General features: G+C 38.4%; 1 protein-coding gene across 10 annotated transcripts in view; it reads right to left on the bottom strand.

Annotated features, from left to right (window-relative positions):
- The window catches only part of RAPGEF2 (Rap guanine nucleotide exchange factor 2), a 307277-nt gene that overhangs the window by 168105 nt on the left and 115400 nt on the right, over nucleotides 1-23772 (bottom strand). For 9 of the 10 annotated variants that reach the window (XM_073341485.1, XM_073341476.1, XM_073341481.1 and 6 more), the window contains exon 3: nucleotides 14709-14765. In XM_073341485.1, coding sequence (XP_073197586.1) covers nucleotides 14709-14765 — 57 coding nt within the window. Of the gene's footprint in view, nucleotides 1-14708; nucleotides 14766-23772 lie in introns of those variants that run through there. The other variant, XM_073341489.1, reaches the window with a different exon arrangement.

Raw genomic sequence — 23772 nt, 5'->3', positions numbered from 1 at the left:
AGCCATAAAGGAACTGATGCATAAATAGATCAAAGTTTCAGGAACAATCACTCTGAGACATGGCAAATTTTGACATATAATCAACATTTGGACATCTGATTTTCTCTCTGCTTCCTCTCCTCCCCACCCATTTCCCCTACACCCATCACTCCTTCTTCCAACATTGCCTCTATGAGGTTTAACAGAATCTAAACTGATTTTTTCTTTAATTATAATTGCTGATTTTGGATGTGGGTGAGACATTATGGCAGAAGTAAGTGGCAGGTAGGGATGCTGGGTAAGGAAGCTGCTGGTAAGAGTTATGGAGGGAATTTCTTGGCTGTTAGGTGGGATAGGATTACCAGTGGGGTGTCTGCCCTTCACCCCAAACCCCCACCAGCATAGTACTGTGTTCCTAGTAGCCCTGGTTCAAGAGGCTACAGAGCCAGCTCTACAGCCTTTTGAAATGGTGCTTCCCTTGGATGATAGCACTGTGTAGGTGAGAAGCTGCACTTGAATTGTGGTGGTGAAGTGATGGGGTCTGGACAGCCAGAAAGCAGCAGAAGGGGGGGAAGGGCAGGGAAAGGAGCAGAGCATCTCCATCCCTCCTTTACTCTCGCTCCCTTCTTGGTTTTAACATGAATCATTTCTCAACGTGTGGGGTGCAAACAAGTGGGCAGCCTTCTCATTACCGACTTCTGGAGTCACGTTCCAGAGTTTGGATGTTCTGCTCTCTAGACAATGTATACTCTAGGAACTCTGCAATCACAGTCCCCCTTCTCCCCACTCCACACTTGCCCTCCTACCCGCCACTCCACACATGCCTTAGGAAATTCACATCCACAAATTGTGGGCTTCCTAGAATAATAATTTAACAAAAACAACTTAGGAATTATGCATGGTGCAACAGCTCCTCTGAATTTCTTATGACACGCATGGCAGTTATGCATGATGCAAGAAGCTCACATCTGGCTACAGTAGACTTAATTGCACCCTATGAATCTATGAAAATAGATAATTGCACCCTGTGAATCTATGAAAATAGCCAAAGGAAGACAAACCATTTAAAACAGATCTGGAGTATTTAGACTAAGGCATTTTTGAGCTATGACCAGACAACAGATTAACAACAAAATTTTGCCTACCATCTGTCCCAAAGATACCTTCTAATCTCCAGGAAAAAAAAAAAAATCTAACCTGGCATAAAATCTTATTTGTAAAATCTCTTGTAGACTGGTTTCTTTTTGAAAAAAAGGAGTGCATGGGAGAAGAGTATCAAAACCAGTCCTATAGCATGTGGAGAACATGCATCTCTCCCTTAAAAGCTATTGCTGCACTATTATAAGTTACACAACAAGTATATTCAATAATATTACAAGGAAAGTTTTCCAGGCATTTAGGGAACAATAAGCTTTTGAGAATATGAAAAACTATTGTTTATAGTTAGATACAGTCTTTGAAATAACAGATCATTATTGCAGAAACTCTAATATTACAGTATTATGTTCTAGATAGAAGTACAGCATTGTGCAAACACAGGTTTGGAAGCAGCACTAAAATGGGCACAACAAGACAATGCATTTGTAAATTAAGCTCTCTGACACAGAGGTTTGTGCATTAATAGCCCACTCCTGCAATATACTGAGCACCCACAACTGACCTGACAGGAGGTGCTCAGCACCTTGCAGGATCAGGCCCAAAGAGAGGAAAAAGCTTTTAACAATGCTGTTTGGAAACGAAGCTTTTCAGTAATTCACCTGTCGCTGAAAAAAGTAGCTTATTCAGACCACAAACCAGTGAAGAATCCTCTAGTTTCCCAAACCAATTCTCATCAGATGTTACTCAGATTACACAAGTAGGTGATATAACAAGGTCCAGGTGAAAACAAAATATTTATTTTTATTTTTTTAAAAAAAACACATACTAAACCAGGCATTCTTTCTTGTGGACAGTCTAATTCCTATCTCATTCACACTAGTTTTACACTGACTTTAGCTGAGGTATTTGAGTTACACACCTGAAGTACAGTAATAAGGCACAGAACAATGAGCAAATGCTGAAACAGACAATACGTACCAGTAGTTGTTCTTTGCATTAAAAGATTGATTAGACTAAGTCATCTAGATAAGGACGACCATGAGAATCTGCAATTACTAAAAGAAATCATTCTGCAAATACTATTATCCTCTAATGCAGGTGCACAATCAAGGCCCCATGTATTTTGTATTAAGCTTGATCCTACTTCTGCAGCAAAACACCTTGCATTCTGCAGCACTTTTGTGCATAAGACTGGAGATTCTGCAGCAGCTTCAGGTAAATTTTAAAAATTAGGTTAATGAATATGAAAATGAATATGATACTAAATCCAGTTTATTTTACGCTACTATTTCCTTTTTAATTTTCAACATAATATAGAATTTTGTAGTGTAAAAGTTTATTTGCATTTTGGAAGTTATTAGCAGGAAGCTGGAGATTTTGGCAGTTGGGTAAGACATGTCGAGCTTCTGGTGACCCAATAGGCAGTTTGTGTTTGTAGAATAAACACATTAGCTAATGGTTAAATTATCAGCACTGAAATAGTCAACAATGTCACTGATACCTGCATCACTAAATTAGCACCTCACTGAGATGAATAGGAAAGTTCAGACCTCTAAGAGCTATTGTTCCATGACGCATGCAGACTCAGGCAGATAGTACTCCACCAGTTTACACTGTTCATATTTGGTAGGTTCTCTTTGCAACCACAATGGCTACATTTTTTAAAAAAACGGGAGCTTAGAAGTGGATGTAAAATTCTGGAGCGTGGGTAGCTTCAGTGGAAAATTCCACAGCCACAGGTTGAGTATAAGGGTGTTAAGTGTAGTGCTTGCCCAGTCAGTCCACAGTTAGGGGAGCCATTACAGTTTCTGCCAAAAAAAAACACTCTGGCCAGTTGATCAGAGCAAATTACAAGGCAGAACATTCACAGGCCCTTTTTGCCTGGGTCTCTGTGAGCACCCATTAATCTGGAGTTAGCTGAGGCAGAAGGCACACTGGTGGCCTTTCCAAAAGTATCCACTGCAAGGAGCTTCTTGAGATAAATTATATGGAGTCCAGTAATAAGTTAACCTTTCAGTCAATTTGATGTTAGAAAATCCATTGACCTAAATTACTGTATGGGAACAAGGAGATATAGTCCTTCAGATTGTGACATTGCTTGAAGACAAAAGATGAGACTAATATGACAGAAAGGAACAAGTGTTTGACATATGCTGGTCTTTGTTTTTCTAAACACACACTTCTCACTTGCTCTATGTTACATGAATGCCAAGTGGTGGAATTGTTTGATACATCACCAGATGGAAATGGCAACTGCATGTCTGTTTTAAGAAGAAGGTTCCAGATTCTTCTGTATTTGTGGAACTTCCAACAGCTACCACAGTGGACAGTTTTTATCAATAAGGGTAATCGAATGTCCACAGAGGCATTCTGCTGGTGGAACAGTATCAATAAAGGGGGTCTGTCATTCTGTGAGGAGGTTTAATTTGACCAACTTGAAGTCAGAGTTTTATTGATACATGTCAAAATCAAATGTGGATGCAGGCAAGGATGTGCCAAAATATGGCAAGTTTTGCCAACAAAATTTTGGCACATAGAGCAGCCCTTACAGTTGGAGAAGAATGGGTATGGACCTGGGAAGCAAACTGCCCCCAAACTCAGAAATATCCAGCTAATGTGCTTATCCCATGATTGCAAAATGCCTCCCATATACTCACATGCAAAAGGTGCAAGCTGCCAAAAGCACCAGCTTCCCGTTACAACTTCTACAACGCAGACTACATATTGATAAAAATCTGCAGCATTCTGAATGCAGTGTTGGAACAATGTAAAATTGAGTACAACATAAAAACACAAAACTGCTATTATGTTGATTTAATTCATGCTTTATATTCAATAAAGTAAGATTTTATTTTAAATTAAGCAATTGTGGAATTTCGATTCTATTGTAACACAACACTGCAGACACCAGGGGACTTGCTGAAAAATTTAGATTCACCTTGCCTCAGTGTATGCAAATCCTTGATTTACAGGAATTATGGACTTGTAAAAGGAACTCCAGAGTCAGGGTTCTAACCTGCTTTCCATTAGATGCACGACGATGGTTCCCTCTCCAACTTTCTCAAAGAAGTCCTTTTTACTTGAATATGAGGTCAGTAGCTAGAGGGAAGTTGTTGGGTTTTTTTGTTTTTTTTTTGCACCTGCAAAACTTGAGATAAATCAGACAAGTGATTTCTGAAACGTGGAACTTTGAAACATGACTTTGTGAAGTTGTCACACAAATAACTGTTTGAAAACTAAGGTTTTTTTTTATTGAACAGTCCCTGATGACATCAAAAGCACACTTCTAACTGCTGATAACATCAGATGCTTTTTTGGGGACTTCTTCACAATACATTTCTAATATATGAATGCTCTCCCACATACAGAGATATTCATAAATTTCAAAGGTCTGGTAGAGTTTATAAAGCTCTGCCATCATATGGCTACACTGGCTGAGTTCCTAAGCTCCACTTATCACATTGCTGTGATTCAAGGAGGTTGTAGACTCTCCCATTGAGCCTGTAGTATTCAGACAGCCAAATTGATCAAGCTGAAGGAGGTTAAAAATTCTGCTGTGAGAGTATCTGATTTTAATATTATACTGTCCTATGTTTAATTGAAAAATACGTATTTTCTTTACATCATGAGTTGCTTGCCCAAGTGATGCAATAGCTACAACTTCCATCTTACCCCCACAATCTTTGGAACAGATACGGTACCTGAAACTACTTTAAACATTTTTCAATTGACTTGGTTCAACATAACTGTTAAGGTTTGAGGTCAGTTTCTATTTAGCAGAGTACATCATAATTCCAGGTTTCTGAAAGAGAACCCATACAACGTTTTAACTTTTATTAAACCCAATCAATGCACACAGCACTCATGCATGTTTTCCTTGGGCATGCTCACATTAAGGCCAGGGACTGCAGACAATGGCTCACATAAAATAGTTTTAGCACCATCTGTTAAATTATTTGGATTTGTTATTTGGATATTCATTCCTTCAGTAAAAATAGTCGCCTCACCTGGGTGATAGCAAGGAGGCTAAATGCTATAGTTTCTGAACCAGAGTGATTCAAAATTATAACCAACCCTTGACCTTCAAGGTTCTGGACTGTACAAACTCCTGAATACCCTCACTATTTGGGAAGTCACTTGAAATTAAGGTACTGTTCAGTACCTTGCAGGACCCAACAAATTACTTGTGTCATCTCTAGCAAGACTTCCCTGAACATGGCCTAAAATTTCTTTTTCTCTGTTAAAATAGTGCCATAGATTTAAATGGCCCACTTAAATATCTGATTCTCCACTCCTGCCACAAATGGCATCAGTATAAATACAATCTTTGCAACAATGGATTATGGGTTAGGTCAGTACTGTAGTAGAACTGGAGATAAGATATTTAGGACCCAATCTTGCAAACACTTAAGCACATGCTTAACTTTATGCATGAGAGTTTTCCCATTGGTTTAACTAGGATAATGTCTGTGTACAGTTAAGCACATTTATGAATGCCTGCAGGATCAGGGACTTAGTCTGATGGAAATCAAACCAGAAGAGGGCTTTCATGTATTCATGCCCTGGATTATAAACTTGAGAATCTCTACCCTGAAGGGGATGGAGGAGGCTTAAAGAGATTTATTTTCCCTTCAAGTTTTGTAACCCGGGCTCCATAAGGACCACCAACTAAATAGCATACCTATAACTTCCAGAAGACACAGAGAATCAGTCCAAATTTTAAGAGGTGGTCTTGTATTTCCTAACCCATTTCCGACTTGCAAAGATTACAAGATCGGCAAGAGCCTAGAGAAACATATCTTCCTTGACTCTGGCAAGAAAAGTGGAACCCTCAGGAAATCACTATGGTTCCTACAATCTAAAGGTTTGCCCATACACCAAAACTGTACCTCTTAACCACAGAGTTATAGTTAAAGTTGTACAACTCCACTAGTCTGTGACTGCTGTTATCCCAGTGCTTTTCATTGGGAGGTTTATTGATTTAAACCCTCCACACACCCACCCACCCCAAATAGTGATACCAATAAATATGTTGTGCATAAACCAGGTCTCAGAACCTGAGCACAGGTTCAAGGCAACAACTGAAGTTGCCCCTCAGTTATATGGACTTGGATATGTATACCCAGATTCCTCTTTCTTGAAAGATGTTTGGAAAATGAGAGAAGACTACTTGTGTTCCAACATCTATTTTGAATAAGCAGAAAAGATGGGAGAGAATTAGTCCAAGCCATAGGAGAAAAGCGGACATATTGGAAATGAGAAACACCTTTCCAGTGTCAAGTATTAGACGTTACATGATGGAATTAAAAGAGAGCTTATCTATAAACCCATACTCCAAGGGTGTTAGTTTCTTCAGATTCATCTCTCATGTTTTGAGTTGAGTTTTCCTCACACATACGCAGTTCTGAAGATAACAGCTTTTTCCTTGCCCATCTCATTATAGTCAACATGTGTGTGTAGACAGCTGTTTTCGGGCCCTCCTTTGTTTATGTAAGCAACTACTATAGTATTAGACATTTCCCTTGAAGTGATTGGTGATGTTGCATTGCAAAAAAAACATCCACATTTTTCAATATTTTCCCAAGTAGTCAGCTACCATCTTACCTGAGTTGTTTGATCACTGGCACATTATCTGCAATCAGGTGGTGAGTTGTTCACATTTTTAACTGGTCTGTCAACTAACTGATAAATAATAATTGGCCATCAGATACCTGCTACATCACCACGCTTGAGCTCCTGATGCTATATGTAAGCAGGGTTTAAAGAATAAGATACATCCCAAACAAAGAAATATGACAGAGTATGTACTGAAGGTACAACTGATGGTCTATGTGTCAGCTACAACCCTACCTGCCCTCCCCCACCGCCAAATACCTGAACATTTTAACTTGATGTATATTAACCAAATAATTATATTGCTACTGTATATTTCTCCTTATCCGTCAACCTCATCCCAAATTTAACAAAATAGAAAGATCACAAATATCAGAAGGGCAACAAAAAACGGTGTTCCTAGCTATCACTAAACTTGTGATTTTAAGTGGCACTTGTGTTTAAACTGATGTCCACAATTGTGACTCGCTGATGAAATGAGATGAAAGTTGGCAAAATTTGGCTCTTGGTATCTAAAAATGTAAACACAGGACATACAAAACACTAGGCCAACACTTCAGGAAATAATTTATTTGTAGATTTCTGCACACATAACCAATGCATCTTTCTCAACAATATTCTTCTATCTTTTTCTACTCACCAAAAATAGCACCAGTTACTCTAAGAACAGCATAAAAGAGATTTTGTACTACAAAAAGTAAGCCTCTACAGAGACAGGTGTTTGTAAAAAACAGCTTCCATAAGTCTGTTTTTAACAATTAGTGAACAAGCTTTTTCATACCTGTCTATAGACAATGATCAGCCACGTTTCCCTGCATAAATAACCTAACACTGCATAAGATTGATATTAAAATTTTCAGCAATTATATAGCACTTGAGATTACGGATAGAAATTCAGGAAGAAAAAGCAGTAGACTCTTTTCTTAACAAAATTCCATTCTAATTTACTGGTAAAACTGTGATGGAAGTGGTATATGATTACATAATCCTACATACAGATTGTGTGGACACAGTCTACTACTTAGTAATCCTATGCCCTGGCATTATTTCTCTAAACTACCTCTTACTCCCAGCACTGCTGCAACAATAAAAATATGACTGTCTTTAGTCAAACATTTATTGTAAAAAAAAAGAGGGTGCAACCTATAATTCTTGTAAAAGCCTTAATTTCAAATTGACAAAAGGCTCACAAAGCATGTCGAAAACAATAATGTAAAAAATCTAGAAGAACTCATTGTACTACAATGAATTGTCTATACTATTAAGTCTTTATTCAATAACATTATCTATGCAGAATCAACTATCAAGTCCTTGAATGTATTTGTCCTAACGGCAGATGTTGGCTAAGAAGCTCCCCATGGCAAATGCCCTCCCAATAAAATATATAAACAAGAAATCCTGATTTACTGCAGTGCAGAGCTGGCAGGATCCCAGTACCACTTTGCCAACTGTCTGGCTATCAGAAGGTATAATACACCTTCAGGAGAGCGAAAAAGCAATAGACCGGCCGTTCAGCAATGACTCTCTGCATTATTAAATATCCTGTTGGATGACTTTCACAGGAACCTATGGAAGTACAAGGAGAATGAATATATATTGCCTGAAGAGGTCTATCTAAAAATCAGTATGCTGATCCAGACAAAAGTTTCAGAACAGACTTAATCCTGAGTATGATGTTTATTTAGAGGGGTTTTAATCAAACAGATGCAAAATGTCTTCTGTGCCCTTGGAAATACAGGGGTTAAGAGGAAATCTGTTACTAACTCTGAAATCAAGGATCTTCACTGAGCATTAAGAACAGTAAATTCTGAAATATTTCCAAAGCCTCCATGAAGAAACACACAATGTTCAGAAAAAATAAGTTTAGAGTAAGAGTACAGCAAAGTGTCAAAGAAAACAAGAGGAAATAATTATACTGGGAACCTAAAATATCAAGCATGAAAATTTTGACTTCTCTCAACATCCCAGACCTTTCACCAGTATGTAAATGGTGCACAGTATAAGTCTGGACCATTAAATGTTAATTAACAAAGCATTAAATTTAAAAGTAATTGAAAAAGAGCTATGTCTATTTAGAGTACGCTGTCCAGGCTAAGAGTCACCACAAACACTAAGGGCCACATTATGCCTTGCATGCATCCACCTCCCACTCTATAGCTATGTAAGACTATGCACACTTGCAGGACCTCCTTCATTAGCCCCCCTCTCTTGCATATGCTGCCTCTGTGCTATTGACCAATCCTGAAGACACAGGCTGGCAAGGAGGGGCTATGAAGGAGCTACTGGCTGCTTTACTGTAGGAGCCAAAGAATCACTCTGGGAAGCACATACAAATAAGTTCCCCACGCTCATCCTCAAGAACCCTCTAAATCTGTGTCTTGCCTCTCATTGCATAGCACTCATGGATATTACACAGATCTACAGCTACAATGAAATAGCTAGAGTGTTGGGTTTTGTTTTTAAGAACATCTGCTACGAGTCCTTAGCTACTTTTCAAAATGTTTTAATACACAAGTTCCAAAATATATTAAACTATATTAATTTTGATTCTATGTAAAATCTTTATTTCAATTAGATTTTGCTTATGAGAACTGGAGAGGACAGCAGTGAGGGAGCAAGATCTGTGAATAGGTCTTTAAGCATGCCTCCCTCTCCTAAACACCATCCTTCTCCAGGGGTTGCTGGGGTCCGCATGCAGATATGAAACATCCAATGATCACTTCTCTTACTGTTTGTCAACAGCTACATTTTGGGGCTGTCAGCTAGTAGCACTCCATGGGCCTTTTAAATTACTTCATACCTTCTTCTCTGCCATCCCTCTCTCCAGCTAATTAGGGTCTACACATATGCAGGGCATCCACAATTTCATTTCAGTGGACCCAGAGACTGCATGCAGAAGGAAAAGGGAAGATTTTGGCAGTTGCAAAGACACTATGCCACATAATGCAAAAGGGCTAGGGATCTGGCCTTACTTACTTACTGTCCTGTAAAGATCCAGTAGCAGGATTCACTGAGTTGCAGCACCCCAGATGATGTCATTCTGTGATATCACAGCTACAGAACGAGAGCATTTGGATCTAATCTTAGAACACAGAGCTGCTCAATGGGAGCAGAGGTAAAAATCCTTTTCTCCCCATATATATTATATTGCTTTCAACGTATTAAAAATTAAAACTACATTCACCACAGAAATATAATTTACCAACAGCTACCAACCATACTGGTATATTAGCAATTCCATAGTTATTTCTTACTCCAAATAACACTATACTTTTTTTTTTTAAGAAGTTGTAGGAGGGGGGAAATGAAAGATGGGAGACTGAGGTATAGTTTTGCAGCTAAACATTTCAATAAGAGATACAGTGTACCTTAATCAGAAATTCAGCCAACAAATTGTAAGTTCTCTTTTGAGAACCTGAAACTGTGGACCTTCAAAAAGAACAGGAGTACTTGTGGCACCTTAGAGACTAACAAATTTATCTGAGCTTAAGCTTTCGTGAGCTACAGCTCACTTCATTGGCTGCATACTGTGGATCTTCAGTTTAGCAAAACAACTGATTCGACTCCACCTATCATTTAGAAGTCTTCTCAAGTCATCATTTGTGTAGTAGTGTATGTATTTAATTTTTTAGTTAAATGATGTCCATCACTGAAGACAGATTAAGGGGTTTTTACATTAAACATGCACTTGGTAACAGAACTAATGGAGTATTGTATTAGAAAAAAATAGGAAAAATTCCAAATTATTATATTAAAAATTAGGGAATTTTAGGAAGTGTTGATGGAAGAAGATGATTCTTCTTTAAAATTAGTTCAAAACATTTAAAAGGTGGAGAACACTCATCTAAGGCATTTCAGTTTTAGGAGGCAACCCTATTGAAACCACTAATCTATAACTAACAATCAAACTCTGAAATATTTTCTCATTGGCAAGAATTTAAGAAGTATTTATCAAAGAGATCAGTCTTGGAAATTTTGTATTGGATACACATTCTCAGAAAAGAAGCTGGAGAAGGAAGGAGGAACTAACAATCATGCAGTGGCTAAGAGGATCCTCTTATCAAAGGTCACAAAGTATCAGAGCAACCTGCTTTTTTTTTATCAATCATAAAAACTTAATGCAATAAATTCATCTATAGTTTAACTCCACTGAAGTCAAACACTAGAGATCAATTTGGCCCCAAGTACCGAAGTCATTGTCACCTCCCCAGCATATTTCAGCCACATGTGAACATTGTCGATTTTAATCTCTTTAGATGACAACCTGCCATCAAAATTGAAAAGTTTTCTGTCAGCATAATTTATTCCGTAATGTACTCAAAGGGGATAAGAGAAGCATGCAAGTTATTTAAGTTATTTGAATACACACACATTGGTTCCATATAGTTTTCTTATAAGACTAAAAACTGCTTCCTAGTAAAACAGAACCTTATTATTAAAACTTTATATTTTAAAGACTCGGCTTTTCAATCTAATCAAAATTAAAATTGTAGGAATAGATCCCCAAAATCATTTTTGGTACACCAATGGGACATGGCTCACTCCCTTCCTCATAACCAAAATCATATATACAAATGTCGAACTGCATAGCCATATACCACTTATCAACCATGTTCACTGAAAAAAAAATATTTAAAGTTGGGGGTCTTTTGTATTTGTATTTTTTAATTCAGAGAAGTTTAAAAAGTCAGAAAGATCCCTCATTTGCCAAAAGTTTTTATAGTCACAAAGATCTTTCATTTGCCAAATATGGCTGAGCTGATTTAATCTAACTTGATCATAAAAAAGAAATTGTATTTTGGCTGCCAAGGTTAAGCCTGACAAATTAAATGGCAACTTATACAACTATTAAAAATTAGGTTTATAAATAAAAGTGCTGACCAAATCTCATCTATGGCAGTGCCAAGTGTCAATATGATGTAGAGGTGAAGAACAAGAATCTTTTTAACAAGTACTTTGACAGAATGTAGTAAGCAGCAAAAAAAAAAAAAAAATTTAAATCAGACTTTGGGGTAGGAGTGTCTTGTCAAACAGGTAAGAAAATCAGGAGTGTGAGTAAGTGGAAAAACCTCAAACCTGAATTTTTGCCTCAAAGGCTATTTTAGCCCTTCTATCATTAACTTCACATCAAGTGAAACTAGTAGAGAGGTCTGGCAAATGAAGAATAACTGGAGCTGAACTGCCACTTTTAATAACCTAGTTCCCATGTTAAACAAAGAGATAGCCCTAGGGTTTGAGAATTTGTTGCAGACACATACACCCGCTGATAGTAAAGTAAATGCAGATGAGCTAAGTCAATTTTAACAACATGCTCTGTTTTTCCTTTTTAGCCATTTAAAAAAAATTAAAGATTTATATAGATATTATGAATTCTTACAACTTATTTGTTTTAGGACAAAGATAAAAATGGATAGCATGGTTTTTGATGAACATGGATAATTTTGTGTGTTACATTTTTAAATGTGTACCTCATAACTTTAGATGAGAAAATTGGTGCCTCTCCCCTCAACCCCCCACCCATGTAGTGCTCTCTCCCGCCCTACGTGAGAAAACAAGGGTTCAGTCCTTTATTTAGAAACATGATATTTACAGTGAATATATGTTGCTTCTGTGAGTAGTTTGTTCCACCTGACAGCAAGTATATTGGTTTTCATCTTCACATGAAGAGAAATAAAGATTTAGCTTCCCAATATCGATACATTAAGTTGTGCCTGGGGGAGGTCATTCATATATACATGGGGAAAAAAAAAAAGAGGTCAATCAATCATTTATAGCTCAGTCATAGTTGCAGCTACTTCCATAGAGACTTTTTTTTAAGTGTATTTTAGAACTTGTGACAAACTGTCACATTGACAGCACTGAAATCATTGTAGCACTGTACTGAACAGGTAGGAGTTCAATCTCCATGCCTACTTAAATCCTTGGCCTTTGAGACTACAAAATAAGGGCTACCAGTTGTGAAGTTTTTCAAAGTCCACTAGAAAACTGGATTGATGCCCATCTCATTTCATGTAGGTCAAAAATAACCTTTTTGGTCACTACTGACCTAGAAATAAGAGTGTCTCTATCCCATTACCTAACCCTTGAAACACATAGATACAAGGGCTAGTGAATGCATCTTTTACATTTTAATTTTACAACCCTCAATAATACACACATGTGTCTTGACATGCGTATGCCAAGCTTAGAAAGGACACAAATGAAGAACAAGTTCCCCCCCCATGAGGTTTACCATGCCAAAAGAAGATGGAAATTAACTAAACGTACAAGTGTACTGAAAACACCAGAATTTCAGAGCCACTCTCAAGTAGGGATGTAGTGAACATATGTAGTCAAGGAGAATTTCTTGGATTTCCTTATGGACTCATCTTTGATCTCACAACAGGGGGGAGGGATAGCTCAGTGATTTGAGCATTGGCCTGCTAAACCGAGGATTGTGAGTTCAATCCTTGAGGGGGCCATTTAGGGACCTGGGGCAAAAATTGGGGATTGGTCCTGCTTTGAGCAGGGGATTGGATTAGATGACCTCCTGAGGTCCTTTCCAACCCAGATATTCTATGAACATATCAAAATGCTAAACTACAACCTAGACAGACAAATTTGTGTGTGTCTGACTTGACAAAATTCCAACAATTTAAAAAAAATATCCCAGTACTGCATAGGTTTTCATGGAGTCCAAGTGTGCACAGATTGATCATGCTAAAACCAAAAACATTTTGCACTTGTGTGTATAGGAAGAAATTGCCAATTAGACGAACTGAATAGAGTGCAAAAAAAGGGTCAGAAAGTAAGTAGAAAGGACAGGCAGAAGATCAAAGTGAAGATAAAGTCACATGAAAGATCTGACAAAGGGAATCAATGCAAAGGAATGGGAAAGGCACTTCAAATTAACCCAGACTTCAGGATTTTCCACTTGCATGTTACATTTTCTCAGAATATACACCCTGAATCCTAATTTAAGGATAAATTCTGTCAATAGCAGCATTTATTTTGTTCACAAAAAAACAAATATGGGGTGTCTATGATACCCATTCTTTGTTTAAACTAATGATCAGGTAAAACTCCTATTCCTGAGATTTAGAGTCTAGATGATCGTTATTAAACATAAGTACACACAAAGAAGGAATGCAGTCAAACCAAAATGTAACAAAAACTGCCACCATAAGTTTCCCTGATAAAATAGTTATGGTACAATCAATCATTTGAGATTACGCCAGCTAGATACTGATATTAGAGTATGTTCGTTTCCACCGATCTTTATTTTCCAGATACCTTTCTTTAGATACAATTGTTTAGTTTTCCCAGTTTCAGACATTATACCTACCTTGCAATCTTGAAAATTTAGCACATAAGTATGTTCACCATTCTTTGTCATGATCAATAATGAAAATACAAAAAAATTATTTGCCTGTGCAAAAACAAAATTACAGGCTCTGGGCCAGTGGATTAGAGGAATTTGCAAGGCTGCATTATTCATACACTTTTCAACTCATCCACTGATGAACACTATACTGCATTGCAGGTTACCTGCTTTACATTAGAAATCTGAAAAAAAATTAACCCATTGGGGGGAGGAGGGGGAATTAATGGCACACTTAAGGATGCGTGCTGTTAAGAGATCTCCACTGTATCTGAAATGACATCAATTCACATCCCTGCTAATTATCACCCATGCTAGATTTGTTGATCTGCCACCTATGGCAGGAAAAGCTGGTCACTACTGCTTTATCTTGATTGATATAAATCCAGATGACAGCTTAATCTGAGGAGATGACATTCCACATCCACTAATTCTCTGGCCTTTCACTGACTACTAAGTTACAACAATGCACATCAGCTCTATCACTAACACCAGTTTGAACCTGTACATTTCTATGCTACGTGATGAAGTTAAGGTGTCTCATTTGTGTTTACAGAACACACTTTTAATCAGCAAGTTGGAATAAACACACCCTTTAACACTTTCGGAAAGATTTGGTTCACTGAACTGCACATAGAAGAAAAGAGGAAACACTTACTAGTACAGAACTTCGTTTGCTTCATGCCTTTCATATCTCACAGTCTCACACATCAGTCTGTAAGAGAAAAAAATAGGACATTTTTTTTTCCCCTTTACCACCTTTATAGTTTATCATTCAAAGGAGGCCTCAATGTCCGGAAAAAGTTTTATTAAAATATTTAATGAATATTTTCACATTTATTCTCAGCCCTTAATGAAAATAATATATGTTTAAGTTGTTTACAGACGTATTTCAACTGGTGAGCTTACAGTACTGAAGTTGCCAGTTTACCTAGCTCACCTCAACTGATCATTCTTATAATGGCTCACCTTAATTGATTACTCTCCTTATAGTGTGTATGGCAACACCCATTTTTTCATGTTCTATATATATCTTCCTACTGTATTTTCCACTGCATGCATCTGATGAAGTGGGTTTTAGCCCATGAAAGCTTATGTTCAAATAAATGTGTTCGTCTCTACGGTGCCACAAATAACTCCTCATTCAGTTTACCTAACGTGACTATTAGTGGGATGTAACCTCTCCCATGAAATGCTTAGTCTCTGTAAAATGGGGATAATGATATTGAGCTCCTTTATAACATGCTTTGAGATCTGCTGATGAAAAGCACTGTAGAGGAGTTAAGTATTATTTCACATTTCAGTGTAAGATAGTTCAGAATATAAGGCACATTTTAAGAAAAATAAAGCAATATGCAATACTGATCAGACGTCTTTTGTGAGATTTCCAGTACCTGCTTTTTCAGGTCAAGCCAAATATACCTCAAAAAAGTACCTCATGTTGACAGTTCTGCCCTTGGCTGAAATTTTGAAGCTTTAGCATTAAAATCCCTTGCTCGTTTCCAATTCCAAAAGGGCAGTAAGTTACAAAAGGTGAAGAGATTTTCCTGCAGGAAAATCCTCTCTCCAGACTTCAGGAAAATCCTTAATGCCCCTTTCACATCCAATACATGCCACTTTTCCTTCAGGTGCACTTATGTCAGACAAAACAATTGTAAGGGAATTTCCTAAGTCCTGAGAATGGTAACCTTCCTCTTCGTGATGAAATCAGTGATGATTCTTAGAACCACTTTATATTCATGAAACACACAGCATTGTGGCTCAGTGTCTTACACCATTTCCCCCCCCCCGCCTCCCCCCAGTACATATTCTATATTTACAGAACAAACTGCTAATAGAAAGGCTACTTGATGGACAAGTATAAGGAGATTTGCTTAAGAAGCTAACGTGAATATTTTATTAAACCAGTAGGAACTATATTTGAATTCCAGGCAGAAATTCTCAGTCCCTAGGGGTGTGATCACTTCTGTTGCAATGAGATATCTTGCTATGTGAAGATGACCCACTAGCTTCTGATGACATATCAAGATAAAGTTTCCCAGCACTATAACCCTCACTCCACCAGGGTGGCTAAAAATTGATTTTAAAAAAAAACGGATTTTAATTTAAGTTATAAGCTTTTTCGCTTTAAAAACAGACATTTTAAATGAAATATGAATTTAATTCAAAATATGTTAAGGCCTAAATTTATTATAATCTCTTAGAGTATTTAAATAAATATGCTGAATTGAGGAGCCTCTATCAAAAGCTGAGTTAAAGTTTGTTTTTCTATGTAAAGACAGGATCCGGGGGAAAACATCCAACTTTTGAGGTCAAAATTTATAACTATCACAACAGTTCAGCCTAAGTAATTTAGGAGACTGTCTCATTTTCAAGAGACAGAGATGAGACTAAGAATTTAATCTGCAGACACTTGTATTTAGGCATATTTGAAATTTTTTTCTAGGCTAACCTGAAATAATCAATTTAATTCACTGACTACAGTTAATCCCTCTGGTTAATTTAGATGAAAAATGTGAAACATATTTTGACAAGAGAAGTTTATGTATCCTAAACACTGAGGTTGTTTTGCTTGATAAAAATAAACTGTATATGTTGTTGTGTGTGTTCAGTTAAAATTCCAGTTGCCATGCTAATGAAGCTTGAGACAAACTCATGAGCAAAAAGTGAATTACCTAATAAATAAGCAATATATCATTCACCATTTTCTAACACTCAAAATTCACCATTAATAAGAATTTGAAAATATTAAGTTAGATAATTTCTTAATTAAATGTATACAATTATAGTATACCCTTGTAGTAGCAAAAAGATGTACCCAATCTAGTGTACAGGCTCCATTTACTTAAAATGTTTTAATGATTTTTAAAGGTGCAATGAGAATGCACCTTTCTTTAGAAAATAAATGAAGTACAAATAAAGTTGATTAAAATTGATTATTTAAATTGAGGCGTCCCACTTGGTAATTCAAATCATGATTCAAATCAATCCACCCAGCACCCCAGGCAAGTGGGGAAAAGTCTGACACTCCCAAGAAGTGGAGGGAGAAACTGGTTTGGGCCCCTGGATCAGTTAGATTTTTCTGTAAAATGTGACAAGGTTTCCCCACGGCCATTGCTATTCCCTCCTAGCTCCAAGGCCTCAATAGCCAATTTGGTTCTACTAAAATTACCCCTATATCCACTCTCTCACCATAGATTGTTAACAACCTTGGCTAGTGAGGGGAAACAAGGGAGTTTTTCCTGTTGATGGACAGGGCCTGAATTTTTCTCTGAATTCTTTATGAACAGAGGGGGCTGTGACCATTCCTTCCCCTGGCAATAGACTATCCGCTCCTGTATCAAACAGTCCACTTTGATGTTGAGAACCTCTCTGATCTGCATCTCCTACATCAAGAAAAAGTTTCTACTCACTGGAAGGGCACTTTTGCTTCCTTGTGCAATGAGAAGCTTATTGGGCCTCACTACTTATTAATACATCCTACTGCTGAAATATTGTCCACTGTATCACATGGCTTTCCATGAGAAGATCCTGCAACCTTAAAAAAGCCAGATGCCTGCCCTTAGTTCTAGGATCTCAATCTTCAGTTATTGAGCCTCTTGGTCTTACTTGTCATAAATCAATCTGCAGAATAGAGAAACCAAGAGAAGGTACAGAATAGGAAAATCACTACTTCTGGAGCTAAGGTTTAAAAAATGTGAAATATTAATAAAGGAAACTGATAAGTTCTTCTCTAGCCTCTGCTCTGCTAGCAGAGTTCTGTGTGATGCGCAGGCTGGGATTAAGGAATTATAGGAGACTCTGGTTTCTCAGTGACAGTGCAATTTTACTAGCACGTAAATTCAACTTTGATTTGAGTGTGGGGCAAAGGTTGAAATCCATTCCTCCTTTAGTCAGACAAATTCACCCTTCCGTAGTAGCTGTATGGCTGAATTTTCAGTAGATAAACAAGTAACACAATCCTCTTGCAAAAGCCGGCACAGTGTTTCCAGTAACAAATGTATGTGTTTTGTTATAATATAATTAAAGCTCTTTCATAATAGGCAGTTGATTACTTCCTTCCTATATATGAAGTTTCTGACCAGTACTGTGGGTGTGCTGATATTTATTTGAATGTTACATCTATCTCCTACATCACAACATAATTTAGTCAACCAAGTTCAGAACCAAAACCAACCTCAAAAAACCCAAAACTTTAAGATAGTATTTTTCAGTAGTGAACAAAGCTATTTTAGAAGAAAAGTTTGCTGTTTAAAAAAATCCACAAAAACAATTCATCTCCAAAAATGGTTTACAAACTAACAGGCACAAAAAGAGTGTTACTATCCTGGAAAATGCTATAAACCTGAATCTGGATGAAGTCAGCCTTTTCTATGTATGGTATTGTAAACAGAAGCTCTCTACTAGGAATTCTCTGTGTTAATAAAGTTAACAGGACAAGTTCCACACATTCCTTAGAAAGAATCTCTTGACTTAATTCCAATTTACAAGCCAAAGCCATGCATCAATGTATCAGGCCACGATGATCTTTGTTTACAAGTTAGAAGGTCAATTTAAGCCTAGTATTCTCAAACATGAATAAGTGCGCTAAAAATGTTACATACAATTTCATAATAATTAATACTGCAACAGTTTGTGAGTGATCAAAGCTCACCTTCCAACAAAGTGAAGTGAATTCTGTACCTACATACAAGTTGCAAAATATATTCTGACTGTTCTTGGAGAAAAAAAAAAATCAATACTTGGATAAAACTGCATAAAATGACATGTGAAGGACAAAGTAACAGTCTATAGACTAAAGCATCCAGACCATAGATCTGATTTGTGTCAAAGTTAATTCAATGCATTAAAAAAGGTAACAAAAGTAATTTGGCTTGCCCCTCTATGCTAGTTTTTGCACTGTAACATAGTAATTATTCTCTATTAAAAATCTAATGTTTTTACAAAATTGAAATATTAATTTAAGGAAATTGAATGTCAAATAAACCAACCACATAAACTTTACTTGATAGTACCACTGCTGCATTAATACTGAAACATAAAAGCTCCCCCTCCCCAGCCACCCCACTCCTAGAGCCCGGCTCTCTCTCCAACATCCTGCTCCAGTCGCCCCCTCCCCCATCCCTAGAGCCCTGCTCAGCTGGCAGAGGGAGAGTAATAGAGAGAACAGCCAGGTACGGGGTGGGGAGAGAAGAGGAGTGGGAGCAGGGCCTCAAGGGAAAGAAGTGGAACAAGGGATGGGGCCTCAGGGGAAGAGGCGGAGCAGGTACCAGCGCTCAGTGTCTGGTTTTCATAAATGAGAAAGTTGGCCACCCCTACTTCTCTCTAAAGTTCATAAGACTATCAGAACCAGAACAGCATCACCTACTGCAGTGATTGTGATGGTATAGGACTAATTAAGATTGTGCACTAATTTTACTCAGGACCACGTACAGTAACTCCTCACTTAAAGTTGTCCCGGTTAACGTTTCATTGCTGATCAATTAGAGAACATGAAATGTTTAAAGTTGCACAATGCTCCCTTATAACATTGTTTGGCAGCTGCCTGCTTTGTCCACTGCTTGCAAGAAGAGCAGCCCGTTCGAGCTAGCTGGTGGGGGCTTGGAACCAGGGTGGGCCGCCAGCCCCCTATCAGCTCCCCACTCCCCTAAGTTCCCTGTGTGGCAGCGCGCAGCAGGCTATCAATTGCCAGGCAGTTCAGCTGTTCCTCCCGCCACTGCTGTGTGCTGCTCCTGCCCTCTGCCTTGGAGCTGCTCCCCAAGCCTCCTGCTTGCTGTGCAGAGGTGGGGAGGAAAGGAGTGCTAATGTCAGGGTGTCCCCTGCCCCCCGCTCCTGTACCTTATCTCCACAGAGCAGGAGGGGTGACACAACAGGGCTCAGGATGGAGGGAGCTTGCTGACAGCAGCTGCTGTCTCATCTTGCTGATCTACTTTAAAAGGCAGTGTACTTAGAATGGGGTCAGAGTACTTAAAGAGGCAAGGTGTGTGTGTGTCTGTCTCGCACTCTCACACACAAACACAGGCGTCTCTGTCTCTCTCTGCCATGCTGTGTCTCCTTCCTCCATTCATTCTTCCTTGTAGAGTGTGAGGCTACATTAACAAAAATGTGTTAACCCTTGAGGGCTCAGCTGAGTGCTAGTTCATCATTTAGCAGTAAGGCATTCCCTAGGAAATATCCCACCCTCTGACTCCACCATCTTAACCAAGCTTCACAATAATCATTGCTGTGTACAGTATTAAATTGTTGGTTTAAAACTTATACTCTGTGTGTGTGTGTTTTGTCTGGCGGAAAAAATTCCCCCCATCCCCACCACCACCACATTTACATTAATTCTTATGAGGAAATTGGATTTGCTTAACATCGTTTCGCTTAAAGTAGCATTTTTCAGGAACATAACTACCACGTTAAGTGAGGAGTTACTGTAACAGTGAAAGACACTTAAATGCATAACACTTTCAATTCTGTAGCAACCAGTCCAAATGTTTAAAATGTGGGCAAAAGCACTCCCAGCAAGAGTGGGAGAAAGCAATAGGAGATACACATAGAACATGAGCCACTAGTATACTATATTATAAATTATTTTACGAAAAAATAAATAAAATGTGGCCTCTTTTATACAATTAGTAAAAAAGTGGGAAGATCTGAGGTTACATGCATGTAACTGACCTGATTTAAATAAATCCTTGAATATTTTTTCCTAGTTGGCATTATATTCTATGGACACATCAGGAAATATTTTAAAAATTTAGAAGTGTTTAACCGATTTCTAGATTGCCACTAACTTAACCCTTCACAGTATGGTACCGCTATATCCTCGAACACCTCTTCACCCAGGGCAGGATTTACACTTTACATACCCCTAGGCACAGCATCTTCAGCGCCCCTCTTCCCCCCTCTGCCTATAGCTGACCTTCATAGTTTTCCATAAAAAATTAAACAAGAAATATAAAAAATAATTTAAATACTTTTTAACTTTTAGGCACCCCTAGAACACCAGCACCTCTAGTCTCGTGCCTAACTGGAATCCAGCCTTGTCTTCACCTATAACTTATGTTAACGTAAATTATTTTTATTAAAACATTTATTTTCAGAAGTGCTCAATTCTCTTGACACTTTTTTTCAATTAAAACTAAAGATGATGTATTGCACTTGCAAATGAACAGGTATTTAAATATGATGGAAAGTGGTATTATAACTGCTCCTATAGTGGCCAAGGACTCCTAGCTTTGCTTCAGGCCGCCCTTTGCTAACACTACTCAAACCATGTGATTTTTACAGAATAGCAGTAGTAACACTACTCATGTCAAACTGTACACATCAGTTATAAGAAATCATGTCGCCAGCAATTCAGTTTTAATTAAGTTTAGAATCTAGTGCTGCAACATCCAAACAGCTATTTTTAGCACACAGACTTGAAGAGTCCTCCAAAAGGCAGTGCAGACATACCCTTAGGGCTTGTCTACACTTACATTTTATAGTGCTCTAACTTGTTGGCTCAGGGGTGTGAAAAATCACCCCCCTGAGTGCCACAAGTCTGAGCGCTTTAAAGTGCTAGTGTGGACAGGCTAATCCCCTCGTGGAGGTGGATTACCAGGAGCGCTGGGAGACCTCTCTCCCAGCGCTCGCGCGCAACCACACTCGCACTTCAAAGCGTTGACACAGGAGCACTCCCACAGCAGCACTTCGAAGTTTCCGGTGTAGCCATGCCCTTAGTGACCGCCTACAAAAAGTTTGGTTTAAGTGACTTGCTCACACAGGAGCTTTGTGGCACAAGTAGGGATAAAATCATTCTCCAACGCAGTATTCAACTGCCTTAGCCACGAGATCATCTCACCCTTTTCTCCCATGCATGCTCCTGCATCACTCACCACACACTTCGCAACTTCAGAAACAAATGAGGCAGGACAATATAGACAATAACCTCGCTGACTACACAACTGATTCATTCCCAGCACACAGTCCATTGCGGGAACTGAATGAGGCAGGGGTCCTATAGAAAAACAGTTTGTGATCATGTAATTAAAGACTGTATCATAATACATACAGAGCAGGGGGCCAAATTAATGTTGCAAGGGCAAATACAGCTGTAGCATTTTCTAACTTCTGAATATGATAGAATATACCTGTGTTCACACCCTATACACTGTTATAATGTTTGTACGAAGTATGCCTTGTAAAGTATCATTTGAAAACTCAATTTGCTGATCAATGATATCATGGCAAAATGCACGCAGCAGCGTTATATATGAAGTTATAAACGAGCTGAAATCGTAACTAAAAGTACAGTAGAACCTCAGAGTTACAAACACCTCAGGAATGCAGGCTGTAACTCTGAGATGTTTAACTCTGAACAAAATGTTATGGTTGTTCTTTCAGAAGTTTACAACTGAATATTGAGTTAATACAGCTTTCAAACTTCACTTTGACGAAGGAAAACATTGCTTTCCCTTTTTTTAGTAGTTTACATTTAGCATAGTACTGTACAGTATTTGCTTCTTTTTTTTTTCCATCTCTGCTGCAGCCTGATTGCTTAGTTCCAGTTCCAAATGCGGCATGTGGTTGACTGGTAAATTCATAACTCTGGTGTTCGTAACCCTGAGGTTCTACTGTATGTTTCTCAGATAAACCTGGGGAGTGGCCAAACCAGTTCCTCAGAGACAAAGGGCAAGCTGATGCCTCAGCCAGGTGTCACCTAGGCCAATGGAGCATTACCTGCTTAATGGCCATTCTTTGGCAGGAAAGGGGTCAAGGGCAAAATTCTACATTTTGGCAAAGAACCAGTTTCCTTCTGCACAGATTGCTTGTCACCTTGCTCCCAGCTGGAAATGCTTCTCAAAGTGGGACAGGACTATAAAAAGAAGGGGCAGACACCACAAAACACTCCTCTCTCCGCCCCCCCTTGCCCATCTTATTCACTGCACCTGAAGAGACAAAGGAAGTAGCTGTTGGGGAGGGGTCCTGACCTGAGAGTTTGGTCAGCTGCTAAAGCTTGTGATGAGAAAGTTTTCGTTGCTTAAGTAGATACTAGTAATCTTTATTTTTCTTGTAAACATTTCTGACTTTCATGTCTGATTACTTGTACTCACTTGTACAATCTGTTTTATTATTTTATCTAACCCAGTGTGTTCAAGTTCAAGTGTGGGGGTAACTCCATTTGGGGAAACAAGATATGTGCATATTATTGCCTTTAAGGAACAACAGACTTAACATATTTGTATTGACCAGGTGAGGGAAGACCTGTATAGGACATACGTTTCTGGGAAAAATCTGGGACTGGGAGTGTGTTGGAGTCACTTTGTGGTAAGAGCCAAGGTGTGGCTGGCTTGCTTGCAGCACACACAGATATAGCTGACAGCGACTTACATGCTGCAGGACAGGAACTGGGTTGTCATAGGGGTTTCTTTAACTCTCTACTCCTTGGGGTATTTTTGTGTGTGTCTGTATTGTTACAGACATACTTGCTGACAGGCATTTTGAAATAAATTACCAAAATAATTGAAACTGGCCTGATTATGGAGTGTTATTTTGACAACTAAAATTTGCAGAATTTTAAAATATTTTGCACTGAATTTTTTTTTGGCATAGAATTGCCCCAGAAGTAAAGAGGTCCTCTGCAGCCAGAACCAACTGCATGAAAAGCTCTGTCCAGACACAAGTTGGAGCTCATGCAGCGTGGTTAACACAGAGCTCTGTTCAGGTGGAGCATACTCAGAGGAGACAAT

This window comes from Lepidochelys kempii, chromosome 4 (assembly GCF_965140265.1).
Source record: "Lepidochelys kempii isolate rLepKem1 chromosome 4, rLepKem1.hap2, whole genome shotgun sequence".
NCBI classification, from domain to species: Eukaryota; Metazoa; Chordata; order Testudines; family Cheloniidae; genus Lepidochelys; species Lepidochelys kempii.
This window is presented reverse-complemented; position numbering and strand designations above follow the sequence as displayed.